The sequence below is a fragment of the Hemiscyllium ocellatum genome, chromosome 45, assembly GCF_020745735.1.
Source record: "Hemiscyllium ocellatum isolate sHemOce1 chromosome 45, sHemOce1.pat.X.cur, whole genome shotgun sequence".
Lineage (NCBI taxonomy): Eukaryota > Metazoa > Chordata > Chondrichthyes > Orectolobiformes > Hemiscylliidae > Hemiscyllium > Hemiscyllium ocellatum.
The window spans coordinates 23,802,672-23,822,941 of NC_083445.1; the positions used below are offsets into that span (position 1 = coordinate 23,802,672).

Below are 20,270 nucleotides of genomic sequence, written 5' to 3' on the forward strand. Positions count from 1 at the left end.
GTGCTGTCAGAGCAGTCACCTTTCTGATGGGATGAGAAAGGATCCCTCTGCACAGCGACAAATGAAAAACAAGCAAATTCCGCTGGGCTCCTCAGCCAACGTCATGGAAAACAAATCACTTGAGCCTTCAAAAAAGATCGGGGCCAGAAATCATAGTCATCAGGCCTCAGGCCTGGTCCCAGGCCCAGTGCCTGTACCAAGTTCACACTGCACACCCCACAATCATCCCCATCCAATCAGGCACCAGGCCCTGCCTAAACCACATCACTTGTCATGAAATCTTGCTCTGCAGAGGTTGACTGCTGGTCTTTCTACCTAACTGCACTTCCAAAGAGAAAGAAGATTGATGAAGCTTCCTTACACTCCCTCTATGATGAAAGAGCCCTTCCAGAGATGAGGAGACCAAGGCTGTACAGAATCCTCCAGGTGTGGTCTAATCAAGCTCCTGTATAATTCACTTCTGCTCTTGGTGGTTAGTCACTGCAATGTATTCACATGATACTGTCAATGTTCATTAACAGCTCAACATTCGTGTAATAAATTTAAGAAGAAAAAATATCGAGGAGGTATTTGGAAAGATCTTGAAACAAAGCAATTTCAACCTGTTTCCAAAATTCAATCCCAGAGAAATATCACTCCTATCTCATTTTCTTTAGATTTTTCCCTAACAGCCTCCCTTCCTCTTTGACTATCAAGACCATTTTCTTGAGATTCCTTTCCAAATCTGTTATATGAATCTCTGTCAAAAAGCGAAGCACTGGAAAAGCACAGCGGGTCAGGCAGCATCCAAGGAGCAGGAGAGTCGATGTTTTGGGCATAAGCTCTTCATCAGGAATGCGGGGGTGAGGGGTGGGTGGGGCAGAAGGCATGGGGGCTGAGAGATAAATGGGAGGGGTGGGGTTGGGGGGAAGGTAGCTGGGAATGTGATAGGTAGATGAAGGTGGGGGGGTGGTGGGGGGTGATGGTGATGCCGGAGGGTGGAGAGGATAGATGGGAAGGAAGATGGACAGGTAGGACAGGGTCGATTTGGAGAGTTGGAACTGGGATAAGGTGGGGGATGGGGAGATGAGGAAACTGGTGCTGTGTGGCTGGAGGGTCCCAAGGCGGAAGATGAGGCGTTCTTCCTCCAGGCATCGGTGGCTTGGGTTTGTCGGTGGAGGAGGCCCAGGACCTGCATGTCCTTGGTGAAGTGGGAGGGGGAGTTGAAATGGTCGGCCAGGGGGTGGTGGGGTAGTTTAGAGTGTGTGTCCCGGAGATGTTCTCTGAAATGTTCTGCGAGTTGGCGTCCTGTCTCCCTGATGGGGAGGCGACCCCATCGAGAGCAACAGATCCAGCAAAGGATGTGTAAGAAAATCTCTGCCGGATGTGGAAGGATCCTTTGGAGCATTGGATGGAGGTGAGGAGGGTGGAAGGTGCTGGGAGTGAGGTGGGGAAGGTTGGGATGTGGATCTAATGAGGGAGTCATGGAGGGAATGGTCTCTGCAGAACACAGATAGGGGTGGGGAGGGAAATAAGTTTCTGGTAGTGGGGATCTGATGCCTGGGATCTCTCACCAGTCTAATGGCCAAGCCTTCTCTGTTTTAACAAGTTGAATGACTCTATCTGACCTTCCTTTGGGTTCGAAGCTTCGCAGACTAGAAATTACTTCCATGCAATGGTTGGTTTCTCTGAACTGAACTGGTAACAATTCGATTCTCCTGCTGGGGGAGAAGAAATGTTCACTTCTGAACTGAACTCTGAGTTTATAGAACCATAGAATCAAACAATCCAGAAGAGGCCATTCAGCCCATTGAGTCTATACTGCCAAAAATATGCTACTCCCTCCACTGGTTCGAATCTCCTAGTCTCGAGTGCTTCAGAACGGAAGGTGCAAAGTTTGAGTTTGGTAGCTGGAAAGAGACGAGTTTCCTCAATGTGTTGGCTCTGCCTTTCAGAAAGCCAGCAGAGTAAACATTCTGGGTACCTGACTCTGTCGGGGCCGGGCTGATAGCACTCAGCATCTCCCTCTCCTTCTCGTAATCGCTGCGGCACAGGAGCTGACCCTCCTTCAGCACAAACTCGTCACCCGGCTGTAGGGGCCGCTCACACTCACAGCAGCTGAAGCACTCGATGTGGTACACGCTCCCCAACACCCGCATGATTAACTGCGATGGGCTGATGCTCTCACTACACCCATTGCACTTTGTCAGAAAAAGCCTGCAAGACAGAACCAAGGGAACATGGTCAGAGATGAAAGGTGGGGGAAGGGGGGTATGGGAGAGAGGCTGAGGAGGGGCAGAGAGGGGGCAGAAGGGGAGGAGGGTGGAGGGAGAGAGGGGAGTGGTGGGGAGAGGGGAGGAGGAGAGTGGGAGGGGGTGGAGGAGGAGAGGGTGAGGGGAGGGGATGGAGGAGGAGAGGGTGAGGGGATGAGGGGGTGAGGGGGTGGAGAGGAAGAGAGGGCTGGAGGGCATAGAGGGGCTTGGGGGAGAGGGGGAGAGAGGGGGTGGAGGGGGGAGGGGAGAGGGGGTGGAGGGGGTAGGGTTAGGGGGAGAGGGGCTGGAGGGGGAGAGACAGGGCAGGGGAGTGTGAGGGTGACTGGGGAGAGAGGGGAGAGAGGCTAGATGGGGGAAGAGGGGGGGAGAGGGGCTGAAAGGAATGAGAGGGGTTGATGGGAAAAGAGCAGGAGGGGGATGGAAGGGGGGTGAGGGGGTGGATGGAGAGGAAGAGAGAAGGATGGGAGTAGAGGGGGAGGGGGAGAGAGGGGGAAGGGGAGAATAGGGGTGGGGGGGTGAGAGAGGACAGAGAATGAATGGGGGAGAGGGGCTGGATGGGGGGAGAGGGGGTGAGGGTGGAGAGGAAGAGAGAGGGATGGGGGGAGTGGAGGGGAAGAGATGGGAGAGGGGTTGGAGGGGAGGGAGGGAGGGAGGAGGTGGATGGGAAGAGAAGGTCTAGAGGGGGGAGAGAGGAGGAGTGAGGGGCTGGAGTGAGAGTAGGGAGGTTGGAGAGAGGGGGTGGAGGGAGAGGGAGGGAGACGGTGTGGGGGTGGTGAGAGAGGGGCTGATGTGGGACTCTTGGGTAGAGTGGGGTTGGAGGGGGGAGAGAGGCTGGAGGGGGAGGGGTAGGGTGAGAGAGGGAATGGTGGAGGAGAGAGGGACTGGGGGGGAGAGAGGGACTGGGGGGGAGAGAGGGACTGGGGGCGAGAGAAGGCAGAGATGGAGACACTAGAAGGAACTGTAGCTGAAGGACCAACACACAGCTGTCATCATCATCATAGCAATTGCTAACAATGAACAAGATACTAAAACAGGTGAAGTACAGCTCAGACAAGCTAAACAGTGACGTTCACTCCACTCATTAGAAATTCCATTCTCACTCATTTCAATTTGTCAGTCACTGAGTTTTCTACCAACAGACAGACACTAGGAGCAGGAGTAGGCCACTCCATCCTTCCAGCCTGTACTGGCCATTCTGTTATGTCATGACACTTTGTGACCCAGTCCCCACATTCTCACTCTCCCAACTCCTTCCCACCACCATCATGCACCAAACCAAACTTCTTTACCTCCATTGTTAGTCAGAGACATGGAAACACAGAAAATAGGAGCGAGGGTACGCCATTCAGCCATTCAAGCCTATTTCCCCCTTTCAATATGATCGTGGCTGATAATCCAACTCAGTCCCTCGTTCCACCTTTCTCCCCCAGGCCCTATGATACCTTGAGCCTGAAGAACAGTGCCTATCTCACCTCAAAAACATTCCATGTTTTGGCCTCACCCACTTTCTGTGGCAGAGAATCCCACAGACTCCCCACTCTCTGTGTGATGACATTGGTGCAAACTCAATGGGCTGAATGACCTCACAGATGATTCTAAGATGTGTGCCCACACTGGAGTAGATAGAACTGAAAGGGCTGATAGGTGACTTGGGACGTTGTTGACTGTTGAGCAACGTCCATTGTGTCTGGATCATGGAGGTATTCCTGGTTTCCTTTACCTGTCAAAGCAATGATGCAGATTCCTCCTGGTCCAGTGGATGGGATATGCTCAGTGTGAGCACAAACAAAACCCCAGCTGTTACTCAGCCTGAAGGGGGGTTTTGGATTGTTGGGTTGGGTCCATACTTTGTAGCAAACTTTGAGAGCAATTTGCAAATCTCAGGTTCACTCGAAGGTGGATTACTTCTGTCCAACCAGTCCATTCCTACCATAATCCCAAACTAAACTAATCCCACCTGCCTGCACTTGGCCCATATTCCCTCCAAACCTTTCCTATTCATGTATTATCTAAATGTCTTTTAAACATTGTAACCGTACCTGCATCCACCACTTCCTCAGAAAGTTCATTCCACACACAAACTATACTCTGTAAAAAAAAATTGCTCCTCATATCCTTTTAAAATCTCTCTCCTCTCACCTTCTATTATTGAAACACCCCACCCTAGGGAAAACACTCCTGCCATTCAGTTTATCTAAACCCCTCATGATTTTATAAACCTTTATAAGGCCACCTCTCAACCTCCAATACACCAGTGAAAAATGTCCCAGCCTATCCAACCTCTTCTAAACCATCCATTCCCAGCAACATCCTGGTTATCTTTTCCAAACCCTCTCCAGTTTAATAGTATCCTACCTCTAATAGGGAGAGCAGAATTCTGATTGAAGGTTACAGACATTTAATCTGACTCTGAACTGGTCTCGAATGTGATCTATAGATTTGGAGAACTTTCAGCTACTCAGTTGTTGACCCTCGTGAGGTAAGTGCATAAACCTGTGTTCCCAATCGCGAAGAAACTCTGTATCAGACACACACAAATCTAGAAAACATAACGTGAGTGCTGTTTAAGTCTTTTAAATTCTGTTAGGAACTTTAACTGCATCCCAGTTAAACTCTGAAATGTTATGGACATTCTGACAAGATGCTGTGGATGTTCCTTTGCATTTGTTGATCTGGCACATTCATTTACTTTTCTCAAGTGTGTTAAATGTAGATTTATTAACAAACAATATTTTCAACCCTCAGATGCTCTCACAAACATAGATTGTGAGGGTGGTCTTATGCATTTAGCATGATTTAAGACTATTTATGATTTAAGACTGTTTAAGACTATTTATGATTTAAGACTGTTGCCCGTGTGCTTCAGTTGGAGATGAACTTGCTTGCTGAATGTTAGAGCATGGTAGGCAGCATCTACTGCTATTCAGGATGGCATAGTCCCACTAACCTGGATTAGAGTGGTGCTGGAAGAGCACAGCAGTTCAGGCAGCATCCGAGGAGCAGTAAAATCGACGTTTCGGGCAAAAGCCCTTCATCAGGAATACAGGCCTGGTCCCACTAATCACTTCCTCATCATTGATAAACTCCATGGGTTGGTTTATTTTTAAACATGATGAGTTAGGCAACATACAAATGCGGGATGGGTACACCTTGTACACCCACAGCAGAATAGCATGCAGGCAGAGCTGCAACATTGCATGGTGGATGGTCATAAAGGCAAGGTGCTCAGACAACAGCAAGGGAAGCTGAGCGGTCATGGGCTTATGTCAGTGAAACAAAGACCCTGAAAGCTGCTGAACTGAGATGATAACACAGTGAAGAGAAGGGAGTTGGCGACTTGTCAACCCAGACTGGATTACACATGACCCCATCCCCAAATTTACCAGCTTGATTCATTATGCCCCCGAAGGGATCCTGCATCATTCTGAGCATCTGGACATCACTGACCAGGCTGGTCTTGTTCATTCTTAAGGCCAAGGGTGAGTTAACATGAACCACAATAATGAGGGAATGGACTCACATATGGGCCAAGAACAGTTAAAGAAGATTCCCTTCTTTGAAGGGTTAGGAATGAACCAACTGGGTTTTTAATGACTATCTAGCAGCTTGGTGGCAAGTCTTATTAACCCTGGCTTTTTATTTCCAGGACTTTCTTAAGAAACTGCCTTGGGAGGATCACGTTTTCCTGATGGATGGGATGTATCTGAGGATTCTCTGGGAAGCCTGCAGAGCCTTGATCTTTATGTCAGCATTATCTACAGGAATAGAGGCAGAAGACTGGAGGGGCAATGAGCTGGATGCTCACTGATGTAGGAACTTCACTGCAGAATTGGAAATATCCACTCAGTTCCCCAATGGGAACCTTTGCGTGAACCTACATTATCCTGATTCAGAGACAAGAGAGCAAGTGTTGAATATTATAGAGAAAGGGACTGGGCTGTACTGATGGCAGTGATAGAGATAGGGAGGGGTTGGAGCAGGTTACAGAGATAGGGAGGAGGTATGGGTTGGAGGAGGTTACAGAGATAGCGAGGGATGTAAGGGCTGGAGGGGCTTACAGAGATAGGGAGGGGGTGTAGGGGCTGGAGGAGGTTACAGAGATAGGGAGAGATGTAAGGGCTGCAGGAGTCTATTGAACTAGAGAAGGGTGTGGGGGTTGATGAGGTTACAGAGATAAAGAGGGGGTGTTTGGTCTGGAGGAAGTTACAGAGGTAGGAAGGGGTTTAGGAACTGGAGGAGGTTACTGAGATTGGAGGGCTTTAGGGGCTGGAGGAGGTGACAGAGATTGGAGGGGTGTAGAGCATGGAGGAAGATATGGAAATGGGGGTGGAGGGGCTTACAGAGATTACAGAGACAAGGAGGTGGGGTAGTGGCTGGAGGAGGCTACAGACATCGGGAGGGGGAATAGTGGCTGGAGGAAGTTACAGAGATAGGGAAGGGGTATAGGTACTGGAGGAGGTTACAGAGATAGGGAGGGGAGTAGGGGCTGGAGGAGGTTACAGAGATAGGGAAGGGGTGTAGGGGCTGGAGGCGGTTTCAGAGATAGGGAGGGGGTGTAGGGTCTGGAGGAGGTTACAGAGATGGGGAGGGGTGTAGGGGCTGGAGGAGGTTACAGAGATAGGGAGGGGGTGTAGCAGCTGGAGGGGGTTACAGAGATTGGGAGGGGGTATAGGGGTTGGAGGAGGTTACAGAGATAGGGAAGGGGTGTAGGGGCTCGAAGAGGTTACAGAGATAGGGAGGGGTGCAGGGTCTAGAGGAGGTTACAGAGATAGGGAGGGGAGCAGGGGCTGTAGCGGACACAGACACACATACTGCATCTTACTGTCCAGAACATGCAAGACCCAGTGAAGTCAGCAGCAGGCGAATGGAGGTGAAAAGACTTTCTCAGGTTTGGCCACTGACAGCAGACAGCTCAGATCATTGGTGCCTATCACCCATGGGAGCTTGGTATGATCCTCCAAATGCTGTGGGAACCAGAGCCAGCCAACAGCAATGTCCTGTCTGATAGCCACCCGTACAGCATCGAGGTGGGAATCACTCAATCCCAACTCCACACAGACACCCAGCTCACCCGGAACACTGTACCAGGTGGACACTTCCAGGAGAACATTCCTAGGAGAACATTCCCAGGAGGATGTTCCCAGGATCACCCTCCTAATAGGATACTCCCAGGAGGACATTTCAAGTAGGATAATCCCAGGGGGACTTTTCCAGTAGGACATTCCTTGTTGGATAGTCCTAGGGGAACATTCCCATTAGGTCATTCCAAATAGGACATTCCAGGGGGGACAATCCCAGCCGGATACTGTCTGGGTGATTTACCAGTAGGACATTGCCAGTAGGACATTCCCAGGATTGCACTCCCAGTACGGTATTCCCAATGGGACCTTTCTGGGGGACATTTGTGGTAGGACATTCTGAGTAGGACATTCCCAGGGGACACTCCTGTCAGGACTTTCCTAATAGAACATTCCCAGGAGAACCTTCCTGAGTGGACATTACTGGAGGGATCCTCCTGGGGGAATATTCCCAGCAAGACATTCCCAGGAGGACATTCCTGGGGGGATTTTACTGGAGGGGCCCTCCCGACCCTCCAGCTGGACCCTTCCTAAATCACCTTCCCAGGGGGACACTGGAGGGACATTCCCAGTAAGACATTCTCAGTGGAACCCTCTGAGGGGGCATTCCCAGCTGGACATTTCCAGGATCACATTCCCAGTAGGACATTCCCAGGGGACATTCCTGGGGCAGTATTCCCAGTAGGACATTCTCAGGGGGACATTCCCAGAGGGAGACTCCTGAGGGAACTTTCCCAATGGGAGATTCCCAGGGAGACATTGCTGGGGTACATTCTTGGGGGGGGAATATTCCCAATAGGACATTCTCAGTGGGACACTCCTGTGGGAACATTCCCATTGGGACATTCCTGGAGAGGACATTCCTGGTAGGGACCTTTCTGGGGGGGTACATTCCCAGCAGGACATTCTCAGTGGGAACATTCCCCGTGGGACATTCCCATGGAGACATTCCTGGGAGGACATCCCAGTAATACTTTCTCAGTGGGACATTCCTGGGGGGATATTCCCAGGGAAGCACTCATGGGGTGAAATTCCCAGGAGGACATTCCTAGTGGGACATTCTCAGTAGGACATTCCCAGGGGAAATTTCCAGTAGAACACTCACAACAGGATATTCCCAGTCAGATATTCTCAGTCAGATATTTTCAGTCAGATATTCTCAGTAGGATTTTGCCAGGCGAATAACAGTCACACTTTTGGGATGCCCTGAAAATCTCCCCGAAGAGTCAAAGATTCCAATGACTCATGGAGGATCCTGACTTGTGACTGAGGGTTAATTCAAACCCATCGAGAGGGACTTTATTGGGAATGTGTGAGTGAGCTGTTGAGGTGTCAGAGGGAGTATATAGACTTCCACACCTACATAAACCCTACTCAACATGAGGCAGAGTCTGCAGCTTACACACTGGGTTTCTCAGTCACCTCTGACAAACCTCAAGCTACAGAAGAAACAAGTCATCGTCAACCTCCGGTGACTGTCTTACCAGCCTCTCCTGACAGACAGCGGTGTCGAGGGGCCCTGAAGGCAGGAAGACAGTACCATTGACTCTGTGCCTTCCTTCATTTCTCTTGAATTCTGACTTCATAATATTCTTGAATCCAACACAATGTGGAGGGAGTTTAGATTAGAGTGGTGTGGAAAAGCACAGCAGGTCAGGCAGCATGCAAGGAGCAGGAAAATCAACGTTTCGGGCAAAAGCCCTTCATCAGGAATGAGGCAGGGAGGGAGGGAGGCTACAGATTGGAAGACAGAGAGGAGTTCGCAATTTGCAGAGTTAGCTTGGGGCAGATTCCTATAGAGTGTAATAACTAGTCGAGAAAACAACATTATGAATGGAATTGGTTAGCACTGAAGGAGCAGACAGGGAAAGACTGAGAGATGCAGGGTCACAGGTTAACTGTCATTAAGGAGCTGGGTGAAATGATCAAGTCAGAGCAATAGAGAGGAATTGTAGAATCATAGAATCATAGTGTGGAAGCAGGCCGTTCAGCCCATCAATTCCACTTGCCCCTCCAATTAACATCCCACCCAGAGCCCCTCTCCCACCCTATTCCTGTAGTCCCATGGCCAACGCCCCCTAGCCTGGACATTACTGGAAACGATGAGTAATTTAGCATGGCCATACCAGCTAACCTGCACATCTCTGGATTAGTCTGAGATATGTTTAAATATCCTGTGGGCATCAGAGATGAGGCAAAGATCACAAACGGGGATTAGAGTTGAGCCAGATTTAAAGGTATAGCCAACTGCCCTGGGTGACCATTCAGTCCAGATTCGATCTGATCCCTTCCTGCCTAAATTACAAACAGCAACTTGAAATGAGGGAGCATTTTTTAAAGAAAACGATCATCCCAAGTTATTTCACAAAGGAATTCCCAGTTTAAGTGTGACATTGAGCTGCACACAGAGATATTGGGATAGATGGGGAAAAACCTAGCCATAATGGAGGGATATAAAGAGTCTCAGAAAGGAGGATGGAGATGTGGAGAAGGGGAGAGGTTTGTAGGGAATGTAGTCCAGAGCTCGGGACTCAATCTGTTGAAGAGTGGCCCCCAGTGGTGGGGCAATTAAAATCAGATGTCAGGGGATTGTTACAGCATACCATTCAGACCATTGTGTCTGCCTTGGTCCTTGCTGGCCAGCTGACACAGACCCATCCCTCTGCTTTCTCCCTGTTACCTGCTTTCTGTCTCTTCAGATGGAACCTGCTTTTCACCGGCTGCTATGAGAGAAAGTACTGTTTTTGCTTCTTTTGATAATCCCTTCCGACTTGTGCCCTCTTCCTCCTGATTCCTTCATGAGTGCGAACAGTTTCCTCCTACCCAATCTAGCCAGATCCCCTTGTCATTTTGAAAACTCCTATTGAAAAACCTTCCTAGCCATCTCTCTGAAGACACCAGCCCCGACTTCTCCAATCCATCTTCATGAGTGAAGTTGCTCATTCCTTGAGTCACTCTCGTTGGAATGTTGAAGACAGCAAAACTGGAGCAGTGGACATTGTGCAGCTGGAGCAGGTGGTAGAGATATGGAGGGGCAGAGGAGCTGGAAGGAGTAGATCTTTAAGATTACTGGATCGGTGTAGTTTAGGGAGTACGGGGGTGATAGGGGAATGGGCTTTGGCACTAGTTCAGTCTGTGTACAAGGAGCTGTTACAGCTGTAATTATCCCTTCCCGCACAGCTTCAACCCTGGCTTCATGGCTGTCCATTTGCACACACAGGTAGGGTCGAGAGAAAAGGCTCCTGAATTATCGAGTGGAATGCAGGCCATTCAGCCCATCAACTCTACATCACTCCTTCAAAGAGCACCCTACCCAGACCTTACTCCTGTAACCCTGCAGTTCCCAGGCTAACCCATCTATCCTGCACATTCTTGAATATTACACGCAATTTAACACGGCCAATCCACCTGACCTGCACATCTTTGGACTGTGGGAGGAAACCGGAGCACCCGGAGGAAACCCACACAGACACGGGGAGAATGTGCACTCCCCACAGACAGCCTGAGGGTGAGTGAGATCACTCCTCTCTCACCTCGTCCTCAAACCCATTCTTAAGAAACTCTTAGGAAAGAGGAAAATGAAGAAAAAAGGGTAAATTTGGAAACTGAAAATAATTCTCAGCAGTGGTGATTAATCAGAATGTTTGTTATTATTACCAGCTTGTTAGAGACAGAGTAATTAAGTGAGGATTAAGTCGGGATCTGTTTAAATATCGAGCAGGCTGAACTGTCAAGATGAGGGTCTTAAACCTGGATTGGAATCAAAGTCACCACATTACATTGACTCCTACTTCCTTCAAGGGCATCATTGGCAAGAACATATCTTACCCCAACGCTAATTGCCCTTGAATGGAATATCTTACAGAAGCAACCCCATTGGCTGTGGAGTCACATCCTTATAGTATGGAAGCAGGCCATTCAGCCTATCAAGTCCATTCTGACCCTCCAATGAACATCCCACCCAGAGCCACACCTTCTCTAAAGGACATTAGTGAATAACATTGTTTTATGCAATTATTACTGAGACTAGCTTGATATCCCACATTTTTATTAATTAATTGAATTCAATTTGTTGCAGCTCCCATGGTGAGATTTGAACCCATAACTTTTCATCCAAAGCCAAAGTGATAACATTGACCAGTGAGATCAGGTACAGAGACCATCTTGAATTCCCTTTGTTGTCAAAATTATGGTGAAATGTAAAGTTTGCTTCAATAAGGTACCAAATCTTTCCGACTTTATCCTTGTGGTTAGTGTGTGCCTTGGAACGGGATAGTTTTCTGTGGTAAGGTTTAGTTACATGATAATTCACATTCTCACTCTGACTTTTCTCATCACCGACTTGACCCTCATACTCTAGATCCGATCACCTCCCTCAGTTGGCCTCCCTCTCCTATCCTCACATCAACAAAGAAAGGATGGAATCCAGACTCATAACAATTCTGTCACTTTCTATTAGGTGAAATTAAAATTATCCACTGCTCCAGTTTCTGAAGAAACCCCCTTTTCTGATATTTCCTGAATCAGTTTAAAACTCAGTAACGACATTTGTGTTGTCATGGGAATGCAGTGGAGCAAGTTACTGGGTCTTGTGCATTTTAAAGAATAGGAAAAGATTCATAAGTTTTTGATATTGGTTTGATCTGTTTTCCAATGACGCATGGAGAGGAAGCAGTGGAAGGAGGTCAGCCGGCTGCTCTGCCGGCTTTTAAAGTGAGCCGTCAAAAACTTACAACTACACCTAACAGAAATAGGCCATTCATACCATCTGGATAAGGCCTACCTCATTCAAAGTATCTAATTGCAGGATTAAATGAGACACATAGACTTTCTCTATCACTGAGGCTTTAGGCTTGTGTGATTACAAGCAGCTCATTTCAGATTCAACCACAAATAAGAACAATTCTTCCAGATTCCAATAAACCTAGAACTCCATTCACTCTATAATGGCTTTGTTATTATACAGGCCTCGATTCACTCAATAATGGCTTTGACATTATACAGGCCTCAATTCACTCTACAATGGATTTGATATTATACAGGCCTCAATTTACTCGACAATGGCTTTGATATTATACAGGCCTTGATCCACTCTGCAATGGCTTTGATAATATATAGGCCTCAACTTCAGGGAATTCAAGGAGAACCAGCGGTTGGTTGTAAGAGGCCGAGCATTTCAGGAGCTGGTCCTGGAACTTGGAGTGAGTGGGCTGGAGGGAAAGAGAGAGGCTGTTCTAGGAGTGTATGTGGGCCTGCTGAGGGAAACAGAGTGGGAAGAAGCTGCTGTGGATCATTCTTGTGGTTAGTAATCCTCTGAATACTGATGGAAATTCATTGTTTGCCTTCTGTTTCACACTGTTTTTTGTGAATAGACATTGAATTATGGGGAAGTAAAGGGCAGTGTATCTAAATGTGGTAATAGTGCCCATTGTTTTTCTTTTAACAGTTAGTGTTTTGGAGGTGAATATTGAAAGGTGTAATCATTCCATTTATGGAGCTGGCGGCACGGTGGCACAGAGTGATGGCATGGTGACTCAGTGGGGTGGCACGGTGACTCAGTGTGGTGGCACAGTGACTCAGTGGGGTAGCACGGTGACTCAGTGTGGTGGCACAGTGACTCAGTGGGACATCATGGTGACTCAGTGTGGTGGCACGGTGATTCAGTGGGGCATCACGGTGGCTCAGTGTGGTGGCACGGTGATTCAGTGGGGTGGTACGGTGACTCAGTGGGTTAGCACAGTGACTCAGTGGGGTGGCACAGTGACTCAGTGGGGCATCACGGTGGCTCAGTGTGATGGCATGGTGACTAAGCGGGACATCACGATGGCTCAGTGGGATGGCATGGTGACTCAGTGGGGCAGCACAGTAATTCAGTACGGTATCACAGTGACTCAGTGTGGTGGCACAGTGGTTCAGTGGGGTAGCACGGTGACTCAGTGGGGTAGCACAGTGACTCAGTGGGACATCGCAGTGGCTCAGTGTGGTGGCACGGTGGAACAGTGACTCAGTGGAGCATCACGATGGCTCAGTGTGGTGGCACGGTGACTCAGTGGGGCGGCACGGTGACTCAGTGGGGCGGCATGGTGACACAGTGGGGCGGCACGGTGACTCAGTGTGGTGGCATGGTGACTCAGTGTGGTGGCACAGTGACTCAGTGGGGTGGCATGGTGACTCAGTGGGGTGGCACAGTGACTCAGTGTGGTGGCACGGTGACTCCGTGGGGTGGCACGGTGACTCAGTGTGGTGGCATGGTGACTCAGTGGGGCATTACAGTGACTCAGTGAGACACCGCAGTGACTCAGTGTGGTGGCACGGTGACTCAGTGGGGTGGCACGGTGGCACAGTGACTCAGTGGGACATCACGGTGACTCAGTGTGGTGGCACGGTGACTCAGTGGGGCATCACAGTGACTCAGTGTGGTGACACGGTGACTCAGTGTGGTGGCACGGTGACTCAGTGGGTTGGCATGGGGACTCAGTGGGGCATCACAGTGACTCAGTGGGGAGGCACAATAACTCAGTGTGGTGGCATGGTGACTCAGTGGGGCATCACAGTGACTCAGTGGGTTGACACGGTGACTCAGTGGGGTGGCACAGTGACTCAGTGGGGTGGCATGGCAACTCAGTGGGGTGGCACGGTGACTCAGTGGGGCATCACAGTGACTCAGTGGGGCATCACCGTGGCTCAGTGGGATGGCACGGTGGCTCAGTGGGGTCGCTCGGTGACTGAATGGGGTGGCACAGGTACTCAGTGGGGCATCAGGGTGGCTCAGTGGGGCAGCACGGTGGCTCAATGGGATGGCACGTTGATTCATTATGGTGGTATGGTGACTCAGTGGAGCATCACAATGGCTCAGTGGGTTGGCACTATTTCCTCACAGTGCCAGGGACCCAGGTTCAATTCCAGCCTCAGGCAACTGTCTGTATGGGTTTCCTCCGGGTGCTCCAGTTTCCTCCCACAGTCCAAAGAAGTGCGGGTTTAGGTGAATTGGCCATGCTAAATTGCTCATAGTGTTCAGGGATGTGTAGGTTAGGCACATTAGTCAGGGATAAATATAGGGTAGGGGAATGTGTCTAGGTGGTTACTCTTTGGTGGGTCGGTGTGGACTTGTTGGAACAATTGGGCCTATTTCCACACTGGGGATTCTATAAAATTACTCTTCAATGACTTTGATATTACGCAGGTCTCGATCCACTTTACAATGACTTTCTCATTACACAGGCCTCAAATCACTCTATAATTATCTTGACATTAAACAGGCCTCAAATCACTCAACAATGACTTTTACATTACATAGACCTCGACTTACTCTACAATGGCTTTGACATTATACAGGCCTCGATTCACTCTACAATGGATTTGATATTATACAGGGCTCGATTCACTCTATAATGGCTTTGATATTATACAGGCCTTAATTCACTCTACAATGGATTTGATATTATACAGGCCTCAATTTACTCTGCAATGGCTTTGATAATATATAGGTCTCAACTTCAGGGAATTCAAGGAGAACCAGGGGCTGGTTGTAAGAGGCCGAGCATTTCAGGAGCTGGTCCTGGAACTTGGAGTGAGTGGGCTGGAGGGAAAGAGAGAGGCTGTTCTAGGAGTGTATGTGGGCCTGCTGAGGGAAACAGAGTGGGAAGAAGCTGCTGTGGATCATTCTTGTGGTTAGTAATCCTCTGAATACTGATGGAAATTCATTGTTTGCCTTCTGTTTCACACTGTTTTTTGTGAATAGACATTGAATTATGGGGAAGTAAAGGGCAGTGTATCTAAATGTGGTAATAGTGCCCATTGTTTTTCTTTTAACAGTTAGTGTTTTGGAGGTGAATATTGAAAGGTGTAATCATTCCATTTATGGAGCTGGCGGCACGGTGGCACAGAGTGATGGCACAGTGACTCAGTGGGGCGGCATGGTGACTAAGTGGGGTGGCATGGTGACTCAGTGGGGTGGCACAGTGACTCAGTGGGGTGGCACAGTGACTCAGTGGGGTAGCACGGTGACTCAGTGTAGTGGCATGGTGACTCAGTGGAGTGGTATGGTGGCTCAGTGTGGTGGCACAGTGACTCAGTGGGACATCATGGTGACTTAGTGTGGTGGCACGGTGATTCAGTGGGACATCACGGTGGCTCAGTGTGGTGGCACGGTGATTCAGTGGGACATCACGGTGGCTCAGTGGGGTGGCACAGTGACTCAGTGGGACACACAGTGACTCAGTGGGTTGGCATGGGGACTCAGTGGGGCATCACGGTGGCTCAGTGTGGTGGCACGGTGATTCAGTGGGACATCATGGTGACTCAGTGGGGTGGCACAGTGACTCAGTGGGACATCATGGTGACTCAGTGGGGTGGCGCAGTGACTCAGTGGGACACACAGTGACTCAGTGGGGTGGCACAGTGACTCAGTGGGACACACAGTGACTCAATGGGGTGGCACAGTGACTCAGTGGGGCATCACGGTGGCTCAGTGTGGTGGCACGGTGATTCAGTGGGACATCATGGTGACTCAGTGGGGTGGCACAGTGACTCAGTGGGACATCATGGTGACTCAGTGGGGTGGCACGGTGACTCAGTGGGACACACAGTGACTCAGTGGAGTGGCACAGTGACTCAGTGGGACACACAGTGACTCAGTGGGGCATCACGGTGGCTCAGTGTGATGGCATGGTAACTCAGTGGGACATCACGATGGCTCAGTGGGATGGCATGGTGGCTCAGTGGGATGGCACGGTGACTCAGTGGGGTGGCACAGTGACTCAGTGGGGCAGCACAGTAACTCAGTACGGTATCACAGTGGCTCAGTGGGGTGGCACAGTGATTTAGTGGGGTGGCATGCGGCTCAGTGGGGTAGCACGGTGACTCAGTGGGACATCGCAGTGGCTCAGTGTGGTGGCACGGTGACTCAGTGGGGTGGCATGGTGACTCAGTGGGGTGGCATGGTGACTCAGTGGGGCGGCATGGTGACTCAGTGGGGTGGCACGGTGACTCTGTGGTGGCATGGTGACTCAGTGGGGCGGCATGGTGACTCAGTGGGGTGGCACGGTGACTCAGTGGGGCGGCATGGTGACTCAGTGGGTTGGCACGGTGACTCAGTGGGGAGGCACGGTGACTTAGTGTGGTGGCATGGTGACTCAGTGTGGTGGCACAGTGGCTCAGTGGGGTGGCATGGTGACTCAGTGGGGTGGCACGGTGGCACAGTGACTCAGTGGGACATCATGGTGACTCAGTGTGGTGGCACGGTGACTCAGTGGGGTGGCACAGTGACTCAGTGTGGTGGCACAGTGACTCAGTGGGGTGGCACAGTGACTCAGTGGGGCGGCATGGTGACTCAGTAGGACATCACGGTGACTCAGTGTGGTGGCATGGTGGCTCAGTGAGGCATCACAGTGACTCAGTGTGGTGGCATGGTGGCTCAGTGTGGTGGCACGGTGACTCAGTAGGGCGGCACGGTGACTCAGTGTGGTGGCATGGTGGCTCAGTGGGGCATCACAGTGACTCAGTGTGGTGGCATGGTGGCTCAGTGTGGTGGCATGGTGACTCAGTGGGGTGGCACAGTGACTCAGTGGGTTGTCACGGTGACTCAGTGGGTTGGCACGGTGACTCAGTGGGGCGGCATGGTGACTCAGTGGGGCATCACCATGGCTCGGTGGGATGGCACGGTGGCTCAGTGGGCTTGCACGGTGACTGAATGGGGCATCACGGTGACTTAATGTGGTGGCATGGTGACTCAGTGTGGTGGCACAGTGGCTCAGTGGGGTGGCATGGTGACTCAGTGGGGTGGCACGGTGGCACAGTGACTCAGTGGGACATCACGGTGACTCAGTGTGGTGGCACGGTGACTCAGTGGGGTGGCATGGTGGCACAGTGACTCAGTGGGACATCATGGTGACTCAGTGTGGTGGCATGGTGGCTCAGTGGGGCATCACAGTAACTCAGTGTGGTGGCATGGTGGCTCAGTGTGGTGGCATGGTGACTCAGTGGGGTAGCACAATGACTCAGTGGGTTGGCACAGTGACTCAGTGGGGTGGCATGGTGACTCAGTGGGTTGGCACGGTGACTCAGTGGGGCAGCACAGTGGCTCAGTGGGGCATCACCATGGCTCGGTGGGATGGCACGGTGGCTCAGTGGGCTTGCACGGTGACTGAATGGGGCATCACGGTGGCTCAGTGGAGCATCACAGTGGCTCAGTGGGTTGGCACTATTTCCTCACAGTGCCAGGGACCCAGGTTCAATTCCAGCCTCAGGCAACTGTCTGTGTGGGTTTCCTCCGGGTGCTCCAGTTTTCTCCCACAGTCCAAAGATGTGCAGGTTTAGGTGGTTTGGCCATGCTAAATTGCTCATAGTGTTCAGGGATGTGTAGGTTAGGCGCATTAGTCAGGGATAAATATAGGGTAGGGGAATGTGTCTAGGTAGGTTACTCTTTGGTGGGTTGGTGTGGACTTGTTGGAACAATTGGGCCTGTTTCCACACTGTAGGGATTCTATAAAATTATGAAGGGCTTATGCTCGAAACGTCGAATTCCCTATTCCTGAGATGCTGCCTGGCCTGCTGTGCTTTGACCAGCAGCACGTTTTTGGCTATTCTATAAAATTACTCTACAATGACTTTGATATTACACAGGCCTCGATCCACTTTACAATGACTTTCTCATTACACAGGCCTCAAATCACTCTACAATTACCTTGACATTATACAGGCCTCAAATTACTCTACAATGGCTTTGACATCACACAGGCCTCAATTTACTCAATGATGGCTTTGACATTACACAGGCCTCGATTTACTTCTCAATTACTTTGACATTATACAGTCCTTAAATCACTCTACAACGGCTTCGAAATTACAAACGTCTTGAGTTACTCGACAATGGCTTTGAAATTACACACACCTCGATCTAATCTACAATGGGTTTCACATTATACAGGCCTCGATCCACTCTATAATGGGTGATTTTGGGGTAGATTTGAACTTGTTTGTCCGGGGAATTGGAGCCTGAGGGCTACCCTGATTTGGAAAGGGGTTTACCTGGTAAGAGGAAGAGAAAAAGCAGCAAAGGTGACAGGAAGACAAGAGAACCTGAGCGTTGAGTATACCTTGAATGTGGACTGATGTCCAAGAGGCAATATTAGGGATTCGCCACCTTAGTGCAGACCACCATTCACATTCAGTTAGGTCAATGATCTAAATGCATAAATACAGGTAGTTCTCCTATCACACTGTAGTTGCATGCCGGTGAAAGCTTGCTTAATTGTGGGCGGCACGGTGGCACAGTGGTTAGCACTGCTGCCTCACAGCGCCTGTAGACCCGGGTTCAATTCCCGACTCAGGCGACTGACTGTGTGGAGTTTGCACGTTCTCCCCGTGTCTGCGTGGGTTTCCTCCGGGTGCTCCGGTTTCCTCCCACAGTCACAAAGATGTGCGGGTCAGATGAATTGGCCATGCTAAATTGCCCGTAGTGTTAGGTAAGGGGTAAATGTAGGGGTATGGGTGGGTTGCGCTTCGGCGGGTCGGAGTGGACTTGTTGGGCCGAAGGGCTTGTTTCCACACTGTAAGTCTAATCTAAAAGATTGCTTAATAGAAATAACAGAGCCTATGGGAAAAGTGGGGTTGGGGCAAACCTGCAACAAATATGACTCACAATCACTCAAACATCACCCAAACATCTAACACAAAGTACAGCCCAGCCTGAATGAAGGTTGAAATATTATGTATTAACAAAACAAAAACATATTTAACACAGTACATTTAAAAACTATAAGAAAGTTGCTCTCTGTGCAGTACCTCTCACAGAAAACTGCTGTGTCAGCAGGTGACATCGCGCATGAGCAGAACAAAACGCACAATATGATTCCCACTGGAATCACTCCATTGTGAACAGAGGTAAGTCTGGTGTGAAAACTGCCGTTCCCCCTTTCTTCAGCGGCTTCACAGCCAAATCACACTGCAGGAACACGCGTTAGCCAAGACCTACCTATGGAGGGAAGTGTTTGTAATATAACTGCCTTTATAACAATATAGTTGCATGGCGACCTGGACTGGGAACTGAATATTGAACTTTATTCAATGATTAGAAAGGATAGATAAAATGGAAAAGGAGGCCGTGTTGTGTCAATAATGAGGGATGGGAGAAGCAGTTATTAAAGAAAGCCGTGGTTGCTGGAAATCAGAAATTACTAAAACCTCAGCAGATCTGGCAGCAAGTGTGGAACTGAATCATGAACCCTGCTTTCTCTTCGCAGGTGCTGCCAGGCGTAGAGTCCTACAGCCCTTTGGCCCATCCACTCTAACCCCATTTCCCTGCACTTGGCCCATATCCTTCTAATCCTTCCCTATCCATGTATTTGTCCAAATGCCTTTTAAATGTTGTTAACGTACCCACCTCAACCACTTCCACTGGCAGCTCATTCCATACCCGTACCACCCTCTGTGTAAAAACATTGTCCCTCAGGTTCCCTTTTATTCTTTCCCCTTTAACCTTAAACTGATGCCCTCTAGTCATCGATTCCCCAACCCTAGGAATAAGACTGAGTGCATTCACCCTATCCATGCCTCTCATGATCTTTTACACTTTGATAAGATCCCTTGTCAGTCTCCCATGCTCAAAAGAAAAACTCCTAGCTTGTCCAACCTCTCTGTATAACTCAGTCCCTGTGCAAAGGCAGATAAGATATGGTGCAGCATGATCAAAATGAATGGCAGAATAAGCTCAGAGGGCTGAATGGCCTCATCCTATTCCTATACGTCTTGGCAAGTCATTGCTTTCCCTCTCACCCTCTGTTGGACATCCCTAATTGCTCTTGATAAGGGTGAAGATAAAAATGAGGATGAAAATCATCCTAGATTAAACATTAGCTCAATTTTTCAAACATTTCTATCCTCAGTTTGAGACTTGTGAGCATTGACTCTGCCCAAGTTACTTTTAATCATGTGTCCATGG

General features: G+C 49.7%; 1 protein-coding gene across 1 annotated transcript in view; it reads right to left on the reverse strand.

Annotated features, from left to right (window-relative positions):
* The window catches only part of lmx1al (LIM homeobox transcription factor 1, alpha-like), a 288,153-nt gene that overhangs the window by 61,145 nt on the left and 206,738 nt on the right, over positions 1–20,270 (reverse strand). Inside the window, exon 2 of the mRNA XM_060855002.1 lies at positions 1,964–2,196. Coding sequence (XP_060710985.1) covers positions 1,964–2,196 — 233 coding nt within the window. The remainder of the gene's footprint in view (positions 1–1,963; positions 2,197–20,270) is intronic.